Source organism: Acipenser ruthenus, chromosome 2 (genome assembly GCF_902713425.1).
Source record: "Acipenser ruthenus chromosome 2, fAciRut3.2 maternal haplotype, whole genome shotgun sequence".
NCBI lineage: Eukaryota > Metazoa > Chordata > Actinopteri > Acipenseriformes > Acipenseridae > Acipenser > Acipenser ruthenus.
Window position 1 is genome coordinate 102407061 of NC_081190.1, and position 13756 is coordinate 102420816.

General features: G+C 37.7%; 2 protein-coding genes across 2 annotated transcripts in view; one reads left to right on the plus strand and one right to left on the minus strand.

The window, feature by feature from the left end:
- Positions 1-6004: 6004 nt before the first annotated feature.
- On the minus strand, positions 6005-8345 carry ndufc1 (NADH:ubiquinone oxidoreductase subunit C1). Its single transcript, XM_034013235.3, has 4 exons — positions 8189-8345; positions 7387-7490; positions 6567-6643; positions 6005-6148 (listed from the first exon to the last, which is right to left on the minus strand). The coding sequence occupies exons 1-3, from the start codon at positions 8232-8234 to the stop codon at positions 6584-6586; spliced, it is 210 nt and encodes a 69-aa protein (XP_033869126.1). The 5' UTR covers positions 8235-8345; the 3' UTR covers positions 6005-6148; positions 6567-6583.
- Positions 8346-11823: 3478 nt separating this feature from the next.
- The window catches only part of LOC117408384 (N-alpha-acetyltransferase 15, NatA auxiliary subunit), a 47635-nt gene continuing 45702 nt past the window's right edge, over positions 11824-13756 (plus strand). Inside the window, exon 1 of the mRNA XM_034013330.3 lies at positions 11824-12151. Within this exon, the coding sequence (XP_033869221.1) occupies positions 12098-12151 (54 nt within the window). The 5' untranslated portion in view covers positions 11824-12097. The remainder of the gene's footprint in view (positions 12152-13756) is intronic.

Genomic DNA, 13756 nt, shown 5'->3' on the forward strand with positions numbered 1-13756 from the left:
AAACTCAATGTCCACTGTAAACGTCATTGCTAGTGAACGGTGATTCAAACACGTGGTTAAACAGTAACCTGACTAAGTGAGCTGGTTAAATATATATATATATATATATATATATATATATATATATATATATATATATATGAAGTCGGTACACAGATGAATACAACTCGTTTTTACAGCTTTGAATGTATTTTTTTTCTTTTATAAGCCTAGCGCAGAAATATTTTTTGTACTCCTCAATTATTTTACATATCAATTTTAGGTTCTTAATAGCACTGCATATGAACTAACACAATTTAGTTTTTAAAGAATGTTTTAAAGTAATTTCAATCGTTTCTATTCATGAAATTGTTCCAGATTGTTTATCAACCCACATTTCACTATGTAATTACAAAAAAGCTATTTACTATGATTCATCCAATTGTATTTTTAATGCATATAATCAAGTAATCCAGTTAGTAAGTATTGGTACAGCTAAAAAGGAAAAGAAAGTGTGACATATAGATGGTGTAGGGACAGCCATACAGATGCCCACAATATCATATTATCAATGTTTATGTGCATCAAGAATTTATGGGGTTCACATATCCTGCAGCTGCGGGGTTTGCTTTTTTACAACTCTTTATAGCCTGTTAGTTTCCTTTCCTCACGCTATGTGAGTAGGAACAGAGGATATCAGGCTCTTGAGTGTGGTAACAAAAGGCATTAAGCTCCAGACTTACAGGCAGTTCAGTTTCCAACACAGAGACCAGCAGATCAACTGCAGGCTGCCTGACTGCCCCATATAGTAAAGTGTAATATCTTTTCTTCATGTATGCTTATGGTTTAATATAATATTTTGTTATACTAGAAGTAAATAATAAAGACTGTCAACTTTGCACCGTTGTGTGACGTGTTGTTTATCATATATCACCTTCGGGCAAGACTCTTGAAATCGTATACTCTTAGCATAATAACTTGTACTAAACAATATTAATTAGTTTCATGAAAATTGAATAGGCGGCTGTGGCAAAGTGGTAGATTAGTAGCAGGTGTATATCAGGTGCAGTGCGGATGCAGTAATTCCAATAACAAACAGACAACAAAGTACATGTGAAATGAGGGTTGTAATGATTATAAATCCAATTGTCTGATGACCAGCCAGAAAACAATAATGAGCTTTTCACAGCAATGTGTATTGCACAGTAATGAAAAAGGGTTGCAGTCCCGCAAAAAATAAACACAGCACAAAACACACACAATTAAACACACATGATCACAGGTCCAAAGTGAGTGCTCTCAGTGCTTGTGGTGAAATACAATATATTACGTGCTAGTATTGGTGAAAAACAAGTGCTGTGGTGATCCGGCTTTGTGCTGGCCCCTGGCGACAGCTCTGGATTTGTGTTTAGCCGTCTAGTGATATTTAACAAAAAAACACAGACAGTTACTAAACAGAAAATACCAACAAAACATTCACAAACTCTCTGTTTCAGTTTGGGGATATCTCTTGGTCCTTTCCAGTCTCCTCGTAACGCTGAAACCCAAGCGAAGGAAAAGATTTACAATTCTCCGGCTCCTTTTATGCGATTATGCATGACCCCTTGGTAAATGATTGCAGCTGACTCTATTGCCTGCAGCTGCTACCTCGTTTACCTTCCAGGTCAATACGTTCCCGCACCAGTGTCTCGCCTTTTTCCAGGCTGACTGACTTCCCGACCCGGGAAATGAACTGTCAGGCCAACCTGTCCAAAGCCTTTCCCTTTCGCTACTTAGTACCCTCACAGGTCGAGAGGGAGATTTACAACCAGAACTCATTATATTTCCGTCACAGAGGCTCTTCAGATATATGGAAAACTGTGTTAAGTGTGACATACATCTTACCTGTCATGCACTTGCTATGTAGTCACCACATACAGAGTTATCAAAAAACACTTGTTACAGCAAACATGTACAGTATTTTCATTTTAAGCTTAGTCTGCAAGCCTTAGTTTCAAGTCTATTTAGGTCAGTTTCACCTGCAAAGTGAAATTGTACCCAAGTCTTTAACATCCTCTTTCCTATAATTACCTAACCTGCTGCTTCACCTTATGACTGAGATGCTTCACAGCCAGTAACAGGGTTTAACCACGAAGACACTGCTGAGGTGAAATGACCTATTGTTGGTGTGAAAGACCTTTTAATGGTGAGTTGGTCTAACAAAGCCATGTACTACATAATAGCTCTCAAAAGAAAAATAAAGATATATATACAGCTCTGGAAAAAATTAAGAGACCACTGCAAAATTATCAGTTTCTCTGGTTTTACTATTTATAGGTATGTGTTTGGGTAAAATGAACATTTTTGTTTTATTCTATAAACTACTGACAACATTTCTCCCAAATTCCAAATAAAAATATTGTCATTTAGAGCATTTATTTACAGAAAATGACAACTGGTCAAAATAACAAAAAAGATGCAGTGTTGTCAGACCTCAAATAATGCAAAGAAAATAAGTTCATATTCATTTTTAAACAACACAATACTAATGTTTTAACTTAGGAAGAGATCAGAAATCAATATTTGGTGGAATAACCCTGATTTTCAAGCACAGCTTTCATGCGTCTTGGCATGCTCTCCACCAGTCTTTCACATTGATGTTGGGTGACTATGCCACTCCTGGCGCAAAAATTCAAGCAGCTCGGCTTTGTTTGATGGCTTGTGACCATCCATCTTCCTCTTGATCACATTCCAGGTTTTCAAAGGGGTTCAGGTCTGGAGATTGGGCTGACCATGACAGGGTCTTGATCTGGTGGTCCTCCATCCACACCTTGATTGACCTGGCTGTGTGGCATGGAGCATTGTCCTGCTGGAAAAACCAATCCTCAGAGTTGGGGAACATTGTCAGAGCAGAAGGAAGCAAGTTTTCTTCCAGGACAACCTTGTACTTGGCTTGATTCATGCCAAAGCTGCCCGATTCCAGCCTTGCTGAAGCACCCCCAGATCATCACCGATCCTCCACCACATTTCACAGTGGGTGCGTGATACTGTGGCTTGTAGGCCTCTCCAGGTCTCCGTCTAACCATTAGACGACCAGGTGTTGGGCAAAGCTGAAAATTGGACTCATCTGGGGGTACTTCAGCAAGGCTGGAATCGGGCAGATTTGTCTTTGTGAAGGACGCATGAATCAAGCCAAGTACAAGGTTGCTTCCTTCTGCTCTGACCTATAAATAGTAAAACCAGAGAAACTGATAATTTTGCAGTGGTCTCTTAATTTATATATATTTATATATATATATATATATATTTTTTTTTTTAAAGTGTAAATTCCACATTGGTGTATAACTTTATTTTCCATACTGAAATTAATTTGTACAAGGCCTCTGCATCAGGTCCTTGCCAAGGTAAAATCAGGTCTACCCAGACAAACAAGATCTTCAGTTCACACGTCAGTTAAAAGTGCCTGGAGACTGACACATTCATCATTTCGGAAAACAAGTCTCTCAACCACCAGATTTCTCCATTAATGTCAGAAGTATGGTAAATAGTTTACCCTTAGTTCACATCTTAAGCAAAACAAAAACAAATTAAACTAGAAGTTACGAGCAACTTGACACCTTCCAAGGCATTCTTGTTCCTATCTGTGTTCCATAGTAACCATGACCTTATCTGCACTCTGTAAAGAGTTATAAGCTAGTTTTGCATTTGACCTTAAGGAGAGGTCAATGGTCACAGTCAAAGACAAAGACATTTTTGATGGAGCATGTGTAGGTTCTTATATGTGTTCCTGTGGCAAAGTGGTGAGTGAATACAGGTGAGTGCAGTACAGAGCGGATACAAAACAGACAATGATTTCCAGGTGCAAGGGTGTTTATTGATTTAATTAACAATGTCCAGAGGCTTATGGCAAACACCTGTAAATAATAATGTCGGAGTGATACAGCGGCGTGTATCACTCGGTATTTGTAATTCCCCGGGTTTGACCCGTAACCCAGAAGTCCAGTTTTACACACCAACACTAAACACAAAACACAAACACAGTTCTTAGTGATAGTGAATACGTGCAAGTGGTGTAATACAGTTCTCTGTGAAATGCAGGGGTGAAAGTGATGTCCGGGTTTATGCTGGCTTTCGCTACAGCTCCGGATCGCGCAACTGGTAGTCTATTAAAAAACAGACGACAGTTAACAAAACACTAACAAACACAAGGCAAAACTCACGGTTCACGATACAGCACAAAGACTCCTTGTAGGTTTTCAACACTTACCATTTACCAAGGAACAGATCACGTACTCCAAGTCCCCTATTTATATCCTCGCTCATGACCCCTAGGTTAACGAGCACATCCGCTCCTCCAATCCTTAGATGCCACACCGTTTACCCTCTGGGTCACTGAGTTTGGATACCGTAGCTGCACCCCTTTCCTAAATGACCAACTTCCACCTACCCTATGGAATAAATTGTTGTGCCATTTAGTTAAGGGTACTCTGTTCCCGTTACACAGTGCCCTCACTGGTCGAGAGGGAGATTTAACACCAAGCACCATTCGATCTCTGTCACAGTTCCATAATAACCATGACCCTATCTGCACTTTCTAAGGAGTTACAAGCTTGTTTTGCATTTGACCTTAAGGAGAGGTCAAAGGTCACGGTCAAGGCAATTTTTTGAATAGAGCATTTGTGGGTTCCTATATCTGTTCCATAGTAACCATGACCTTATCTGCACTCTGTAAAGTGTTATAAGCTAGTTTTGCATTTGACCTTAAGGAGAGGTTTGCTTTACTTTGATAGACAACCTTGCCAAGGCTATGTATGCAAAGTTTGGCTTCAATCGGCATAACGGTTTCAGAGAAAAAGAGGTTTGAATATTTTTGACAAATCCAATATGGCTGCCGAACCATTTGACCAATCGACTTGTGTTGAACAAATCCAAATATAGGCCATCAGGGTAGTATGTGCCCCAAGTTTCACATCTGTACCATAAGAGGTTTTGGAGAAGAAGATTTTGTTAAATTGGCCAATATTTGTGAAAAATCCAATATGGCTGCCAAACCATGTGACCTATGACTTGTTTTTCACTCTGACACAACTTCCCAAAGGCCTCTACCACCACGCTATGAAAATTCACGAGTCTACAACATTGTACCTTAAATGAATACTGCAATATATGCAAATATGTGCAGATTGACCATAGCTGAAATTTAATTGGCTCATGGCGGCCATATTTTTTTTATGTAGCGACTTGCTTTTAACAAACTTAAGACAACCTTGCCAAGGCTATGTATGCAAAGTTTTGCTTCAATCGGCATAACCATTTCAGAGAAGACCGCGTTTGAATATTTTTGACAAATCCAGTGTGGCTGCCAGACCATGTGACCAATCGACTTGTCTTGAACAACCGTACATCTAGGCCATGAAAGTAGTCTATTTCACATCTCTGCGATAAGTGGTTTTGGAGAAGATTTTTTAAAATTGTCCAAAATTCTCGAGAAATCCAATATGGCTGCCACACCATGTGACCTATGATCTTTATTTTCGCACAACTTGCCTTAGGTGCCTACCACCCTACTAAGTTTAGTGACTTTTCGTGCAACGGTGTTGATTTTACGGACATACAAAAATTTGGCTTGGAAAATCCAATATGGCTGCCAAATCATGTGACCAATCAACTAATTAATATTAAAATTGGTGAGTTTTTGAAGGGTTTTTTTTTTTTTTAAATCTACAAAACAAGGTTTCCTATTCATTAAACTGTTCAACTGTTTAAAAAATCATCAACAGTGTTAAACAGTTTCAAGAAAAGGTATTTGATATTTTGATACAAATTGAAAATAAAACCACGCTTTAAATAACTCGAGGCTTTGCGAATACTGAATTTATATCAAGTAAACATGATGAACACCTTTCACCCCCCCAGTAAAGAAAACCATGAGAAAAAAATATGTTGGTCTTTCTGCGTAATTTACTGTAAAAACTCACATGCACCCCCTGCTGAAACTGGTATAAACAAGATTTTGAAGTGAGGACAGATTGTTCCAAAAACAATATGAGATTTAATACAAATGCTTTATTGATTACATCCTGACTGACTCAAGAGCAGGACTGTACATTAAATACATTACGCAAATCTTCATCAGAAACAACGCAGTGGTTGACCAGTTCTGCTACTTGAAAGCATCTTGGAAAATAATCTGTAAAAAACACAATGAATTATAATGTAGTTAGAATAATCCCAAAGGGTTACTTTCATTCAGCACTAAGTAATATGGGGGTCCTCAGGATTGAAGGACACACATTTTTCCTTCATCTGCACTTTTCAAATTGCAATGCTAAGCAAATGTTACCTTTGAGTCTGACTTGCCTTGATCTCTCCAGACCATGGGGAAGAGATAAAGCAGCCTGGTTTGTATACAATACTTTCAAAAGGACATTTCTCTGGGTCACAAAACAGTACCACAAACAATTTGGTTTTAACTTAAATCCATTTAAACGGCTGCGTCAATGAACAGTAATCTTGGAATACCTTATATCGTGTTAATCAAGGTCTGTGAAACCAAGTACAAAAGGTATTTTAATTTGTGCTAGGCTGGGGAGGTGAATCACACTTACTATTGAAACTGGGGTCATTACTGCAGTCCATTTCTCGTTTTGTACTCTTGAACATCATCACTGTGTTGCTTGAACAGCTAGAGAAATTTAAGAAGTTCAAAATACATGTGCAATTTGTTCAATAATAATAATAATAATAATAATAATAATAATAATAATAATAATAAAATTACAAACAGGGTGATATTATAAATGACCCCATTCACTAATGTTAAAATGAAGTTGAGATATTTTGACATTTTTCATGAGGGTGTCAAAAATTGGCCAAACAAATTATACATGTTCAATATTTGCATCCTACATTAATTTAAAATTATAAACCACTACCAATATACCATAGAATATGAGGTTACTGTACACATTTAAAATTTAAATAATATTACTTCACTACTAAAGTTTTCTGAGAGGTATTAAACCAGCTATTCCACTGGTAAAATGTCAGCTTTAAAAAATAAATAAATAAATAAATAAATAAATGGAAACCCCATAATATGGGATTAAAACATGTCAAATGGAAATTCAGAAATAGTGACAGCCATGTTTTTCTTATTTCCTTATCTTCCACGCTGGAATATTTATTACATTGTGCAATGCTTCTAAACTCCCTGGTGTACAAAAAAAACCCCAAAAACCTTGAAAAGTGAATTCCATTCCAGACCTCACAACACCCCCACCTTATTGCAGCTGCTTATCCCCTTCCAGTCCTTGGTGTTACAAACCTCAAAATGCTAATTTGTCTGGATTTACTAAACTAGACTAGGGGACAGTACACCGGTAATAAAATGAATTCGCCCATCCAGTGCTGTGAACAAAAGCATACCAGAGCCCAGAGAGCTGCAGTGCTTCCTAATGCCAGCCCCACTCGAAGCCAGTTGGGGGCTGTGTTGTCCGGCTTTCTTGCAGTGAAGGCAGAACGTGTCAGTGCTGAAAAATACACATTTATTTGCATTTTATTAAATGTACAGTTCAGACCTTTTTTTCTAACTATTTTTAAACATACATGCAATTTTGTAACATAAACACATTCTCAAATATATAACTAACATTCGTCATTGTAGTATCGTGACTTAGCATGGTTTCAAAGATAGAAGAGCCGTATACATTAGTTGTATATGAAGAGTAGACTTGCATCAACTTAGTATTTTCTATGAAGCGTACACTGTCAACTTTAAACTGGTATCAGCAGTAGAAAATTGATAGTTTTTCAGAAATTGCATTTTTCAAGACATCTGCGGCCAATAGAGGTTACTGACAATGCTTTTTTTTTTAAAAAAAAACAAAACAAAAAACTGTCTAGCCAGATACAGATATGTAAAACAGCCTCACCATATTGAACCGGTATAATTGTATCTATGCGCCTAATTATTATGCTAAAAAATCTACGGGTATGTCGAGCACATAAATACATTCAATCGTCATAAATATGGACATTTCAAATAATTTGGTCGTTCTGTATCATACAAAGCACACCTCAACCTGATGATATTGGCGATACCGTTAAGGTCAGATCTGGGCCCGTAACAAATAACCCGCACCAGGTAAATTCAAAGAAGAGTCCGACAGACATTAATCAGTACAATTGTAGACAATGTAAAAAGTTAATACAATTATTCTGTACTTACTCTTGCTGACAAACGCTGAGCGGAGTAATAACCGATTTAAAGTCATGATCTCTGTGATTATAAATTTCACCAACACTGGTCCCACAGAGAAACAGTCGACGCTCGATTGATAGAATAAATGTAGGCAGAAGTAGTGATCACAGATCAACTGATTCAACAGGCAAGTCGTCTTGTGTTGACTATGGTCCGTGTTCAAATGGCAAGCCGTTTTAACATGTTCTACTCAATTTCTGATATACATAATTATATTACTGATATCAACAATTCTCAAAAAAAAAATTATATCAGAAGTAGAATTGTTGATATCAAAAATCGATGATTAAATGCTAAATTGTAGAATATTTCGGGGTTTTTTTGTATATCGACATTCTATTAAACCATCAACCCAAACTTTTTTTTACCCGAGGCTCACCTGTTCAGCTTAGGCACTGACGCCCACTATTAGCACTCCTTGGGAAAATGTAAAATTAAAATCATGTTCTATGTTTAAATCTGTAACGTTATAAATAAACTTAATCTAAACTGTCCTTTATTCATTTGAATAAATATTGTGAAAGATGGAAATCACATAGACTATGCACTGAGTGAAAAAAACGACACTTTAATTTTAGTAAATAAAATAAATTTAAAAAACTAAACAGACAGTTTTTTTTTTGGTTTTGTTTTTATCAAACCTTTAAATTATTTAGGCATATTTGTATAATTAAACATTTTAGAAATGCAGTTATTTTTCTTGGTCATCAAACAAGAAAGAGGTGCATGTCTCTTATTATTCCCATTCATAAATACCTGAACAGGAATCACTTTTGAGTAAAACCAGTACAATGTGCACAAAAACATAACTTACATCCTAATTTCTGAACACTGTGTTACTAAAACGTTCAGCCGTTATCTCTCACGCTGAACCGTCATGCACAAAAAAGACGAATGCGCACACGAGAGGGAAACGCGAGCCTTGCAAAAGTTACTATTTTTGCCACTACTCTGTACAACCAAATACAACTTGCAAAATCACATTCAGTTGGCTTGCAACACCCCCCTCCTCCTCCCACACAAAAAAAAAAAATCGGAGCGCAGCTACGCCACTTAACCAAAAGAAAACTTATGAAAATTAATGCATGCAGCGAAATTTGATGATTCAGTCAAAAAACGTTTTTTTATTACTATTATTTTCCAACAAAACATATTCTAGCGTTATTTTAACACGACTGTGAACGAGCCAGTAACCAATAAAATAGCAGTATATCCAAACATTTTAATAAATCAATTACGTATTCTACGCTCTCCGGCCACAAACTCAGTATAGTATACTATTAGAGGGAGCTGTCACTTTGCAATTAACTGCCCTTGTTGAAGTTACAAACGATCTTCTATGGCAGCTGACTCAGGTGCGTTATCAATTCTAATTATTTCGGATCTTAGTGCTGCATTCGACACTGTAAATCCTACTTGATATTATTATTATTTTATTATTATTTGTTTATTTAGCAGACGCCTTTATCCAAGGCGACGTACAGAGACTAGTGTGTGTGAACTATGCATCAGCTGCAGAGTCACTTACAATTACATCTCACCCGAAAGACGGAGCACAAGGAGGTGAAGTGACTTGCTCAGGGTCACACAATGAGTCAGTGGCTGAGGTGGGATTTGAACCGGGGACCTCCTGGTTACAAGCCCTTTACTTTAACCACTGGACCACACAGGCATTGCATTAAAAAGGTTGGAGTCTTATCTTACTGGGCGTCAACACTTTGTCTCCCTTGGCGGTTTTAGTTGGGCTGGTAACATCTGGTGTCCCACAAGGCTCAATTTTGGGCCCTCTACTATTTAGTGTTTACATATTTCCCCTTGGTCACACACTAAGATTACATGGCCTGAATTATCATTTTTATGCAGATGACACCCACATTTATGTGCATACTAAATCTGATGTTGATGTTGCTGCCTCTGTGCTTGCTGATTGCATTTCTGATATTAAGAATTGGATGTCACAAAACTTTCTGCATCATAACTATGACAAGACAGAGGTTATGTTGCTAGGCACTGCCCATCAGTTACGTAAAACCAATGCAGTAAACTTGTCAGTTGATGGCACTATGCTTGAGTTTAGATCCAAAATGAGAAATTTGGGAGTTACTTTTGATCCTGGATTAACTTTTGAACCTAATTTGCAGAATACTGTTAAGGCATAATTTTTCCACCTTAGAAACATCGCTAGGGTGCGACCTAAGCTTTCTGCTTCTGTAGCTGAAAAGCTAGCTCATGCATTTGTTTTTTCGAGGATTGATTACTGTAACACTGTGCTTGGAGGCGTCTCCAAAAGCACACTGTCCAAATTACAACATGTTCAGAACTCAGCAGCTGGTGTCCTGACAAGGTCACGTGAAAGGGATCATATCACTCCTGTTCTAGAGTCCCTGCACTGGTTGCCTGTCAGGTTTCGTGTTGATTTCAAAATTGTACTTCTTACTTTTAAGGCTTTACATGGTTTGGCTCCACAGTATTCATTTGATCTCTTATCAGTCTGCACCGCTTCACGCAACCTTCGATCAACAGATCTTGGACTGTTAAAAAATATTCTAGCGTTATTTTAAGACGACTGTGAACGAGCCAGTAATCAATAAAATAGCATTTTAATAAATCAATTTCCTGTATGTAACAAGATTTATGAGTTTGATTAATAACTTGATTTAGTTAATATTGAAACATATATCAAAGTACACAATATTTTAAATGTTAATAGCAAATTAGTCACAAAAATGTATTCATCATAGGCATGGACTGAATTTGTAAATTAATGTTATCAAGTACAAAAGTTTGTATGAAAACGTTTCTACAAAAGAAAAAACCCATTCCATCACCTCAAAACTGAGCCCACGGTACAAATGCATTCAAACTCCTTTAGCTGCTTTTTTGTTCTTTATACTTTGCAAAACGTAGTCTTCTGGTAGCAGATTCGACATGTAATTTTATAAAATACTGAACACACTTTTTACATCTGTCAGCAGAGCGATCACATGACCTTAACACTGCACTATTATCAGAGCTCTCGCTTTACATCCCGCTACAGGTAGGCAATCTGTTAGCTCTGATTTGTGAATTTCTGCTTTGATTGACAGTCCGCCAATACTCCCTTGCTACAGTTTTTTTTTTCTAGTTACAGCTGCCGCCTGCGCCTGCGTTTCGCTATTAATAGAAAAAAAATGCATAGAATGTCATTGCTCCCGCGGCCCACCTTTGGTCCTCCTGGGTTAGAGAGCTGATTACCAGTAAATCATCTCAGTGTAGTATAAAGCAAGCAAGGTAAAACAAAGTGAAAAACAGAGAATTATAAAAAAAAAACCCAAAAAACAACTGTGTGGACTATGTGCACTGGAACCATGTATTTACGATATATATTTTTTTTATTTCCATGAGAGAAAATATTAGTTTTCAAACCTGTACTCTGAACACCATGTGTCAGGAATGACCACTTGTCACATTATAATGTTTAATAATCTCTATTAACAATCTTTTGGAAAGTCTGTATTTATATTGTTGCATATATTCTGCACTCTGCAAATTATTTTAATAATGTAATCTTATTTCATGGAATGTTGTTTTTAGCGGTCCCTGGCGGCTTGGAGGACTACAATGGCCCTCCCGCAGTTCCACCTGTTCTCCGTTGCTGTATGAAACGGCGAAAGGGGTCGGTACGCAGGCGCAGAGTGGAGCTTGACCCGGAGGAGAAGTGAAGCGGCCATTTTGGCTGAAGGGGGCTTTCAATTACCACGTGAGAGAGGAGAGAGAGAGGGTGATAGAGAGCCCGAAAAGAGAGACAAGAATCGGAGAAAGGGAGGAGAGAGAATAGCGACTAACATAATTCTCATTCACATGTGCTGAGAGCGTGGAAATATTCTATCCCGAACAATGCCGACAGTCACACTGCCCCCAAAGGAGAACGCTCTCTTTAAGAGGATTCTGGTGAGTACAGTATGTTTATTTGCTGCTGGCTGTGCTCTGTGATCAGATCCCCCGGCATACACATTTCCCGATCGCTACCCTCTCTACTGCAAGAGTAGTACTGCAGCAAAACGGCCTACTGTAGCAGAACAAAACAGGGCGTGCTAAGACTACGATTCACATTCTGAAGCAAAGTCTTCGAAGTCATAGTGGTGGTCATATTCAACCCATTTACCTATGGTGCGCTTACCCTTGCGAGATCAGACTGACCATTGTTATGCATGTGCAGTTACCGAGAGATAAGCACTACTGTTGGTTCGAGGCCAGATGCATTGTTTTATCATGTTGCCCTTATCAAGTCGTCCTGGAGTGGGCTAAGGATTTTTGTTACCTCCTACCCAGCCCTTCTCCTCTGAATTCAAATTGCGTGCATTGCATATTTTGCTTCGTTGCTGGGTCGGGTGTCTGGTGCATACTGGTTTGTGGGTTAGTTGCGTGTTCCGGAATCTCTAAGCTGTCCAGTGGCAGAGCAGAGTATATCATTATAATATACGCTCTGCTAGTACAGAGGCAAAGATTATTTTTTACAGGCGCCTCCGCTGGTATTTGGTGTTAGGGAAATTTCCTATAAGCCTCAGGGGTCGTTTAATTCTATGCTGTATTTGTCTTAACTGTAACAGTTGTGTTGATGTGTTTGATTAAAATCCAATCAAATGACTGTTAGGTGTAGGGCCTGGTTCTTTGAACAACACATGCCAGATTCGTGTGTTTTTTTTTTTTAAACATTGTTGATTTTTAAGAGTTTCTGAAATCGAATTACACAGGAATATATTTTGACCTTCCAGTTTAAGTTCATACATGGCTTTTTTTGTCACGTTTTTGTAATACCGTATACAGTCGTTATTCGTGATGACCATATTTGACTGTGTGAGAGTAGGCCTCTCTCTCTCTCTCTCTCTCTCTCTCTCTCTCTCTCTCTCTCTCTCTCTCTCTCTCTCTCTCTCTCTCTCTCTCTCTCTCCCCCCCTTCCTTTTTTTGCAAGTACTATAACAGTGTTCTCGTAATTGCTTAAAAATAAATATGTAATAATGTTTATTTTATTATTTTTTTTAAAAAAACGAAAGAAGCCCGAATGGAACATATGAGTAACAACTATTAATCTTGTTGATTCAAGACCTTAAGATGAAGTAGCAAGTTTTATTTACACAGTTATTTGGACATTTTCAGTTTAAGTGGGTTTAAAAATATCAAATGCTTTCATTAAATAGTTGCTAATTTATCGTAATTTCTTAGCTGTCTTAAGGTAGTATACGAATTTGAGCCCTGGTACTAATAATAATGTGGCTAAAGTTGCATTTAGTATAAATTCTTCAGAATACATTTTTGGAGAATTGTTCAGTTTATCCCACACTTTTACATGTGTAGAATCTGAAGAACTTTTTTTACTGAGCTGTTCACAGTGTAAGTGCCTGTGTATCATATTAAACAAATGTATTTGCTTTTTATAGAGTACATACTAAAAAAACCCCACAGGTTTTGATACCTGAAGCCATTCCCTGTCAGATTCATTCATAATGTAATTCTATGTATATATGCCATACCCCCCCCCCCCAAAAAGACAAATTA

Coding starts and splice junctions, on each gene's coding strand:
- ndufc1 (XM_034013235.3), bottom strand. CDS start 8,234: ATGACTTTAAATCGGTTATTACTCCGCTCAGCGTTTGTCAGCAAGA. Junction 7,491..8,188: donor CTCAGCGTTTGTCAGCAAGA/GTAAGTACAGAA, acceptor TGTATTTTTCAG/CACTGACACGTTCTGCCTTC. Junction 6,644..7,386: donor CTGCAGCTCTCTGGGCTCTG/GTATGCTTTTGT, acceptor AAATTTCTCTAG/CTGTTCAAGCAACACAGTGA.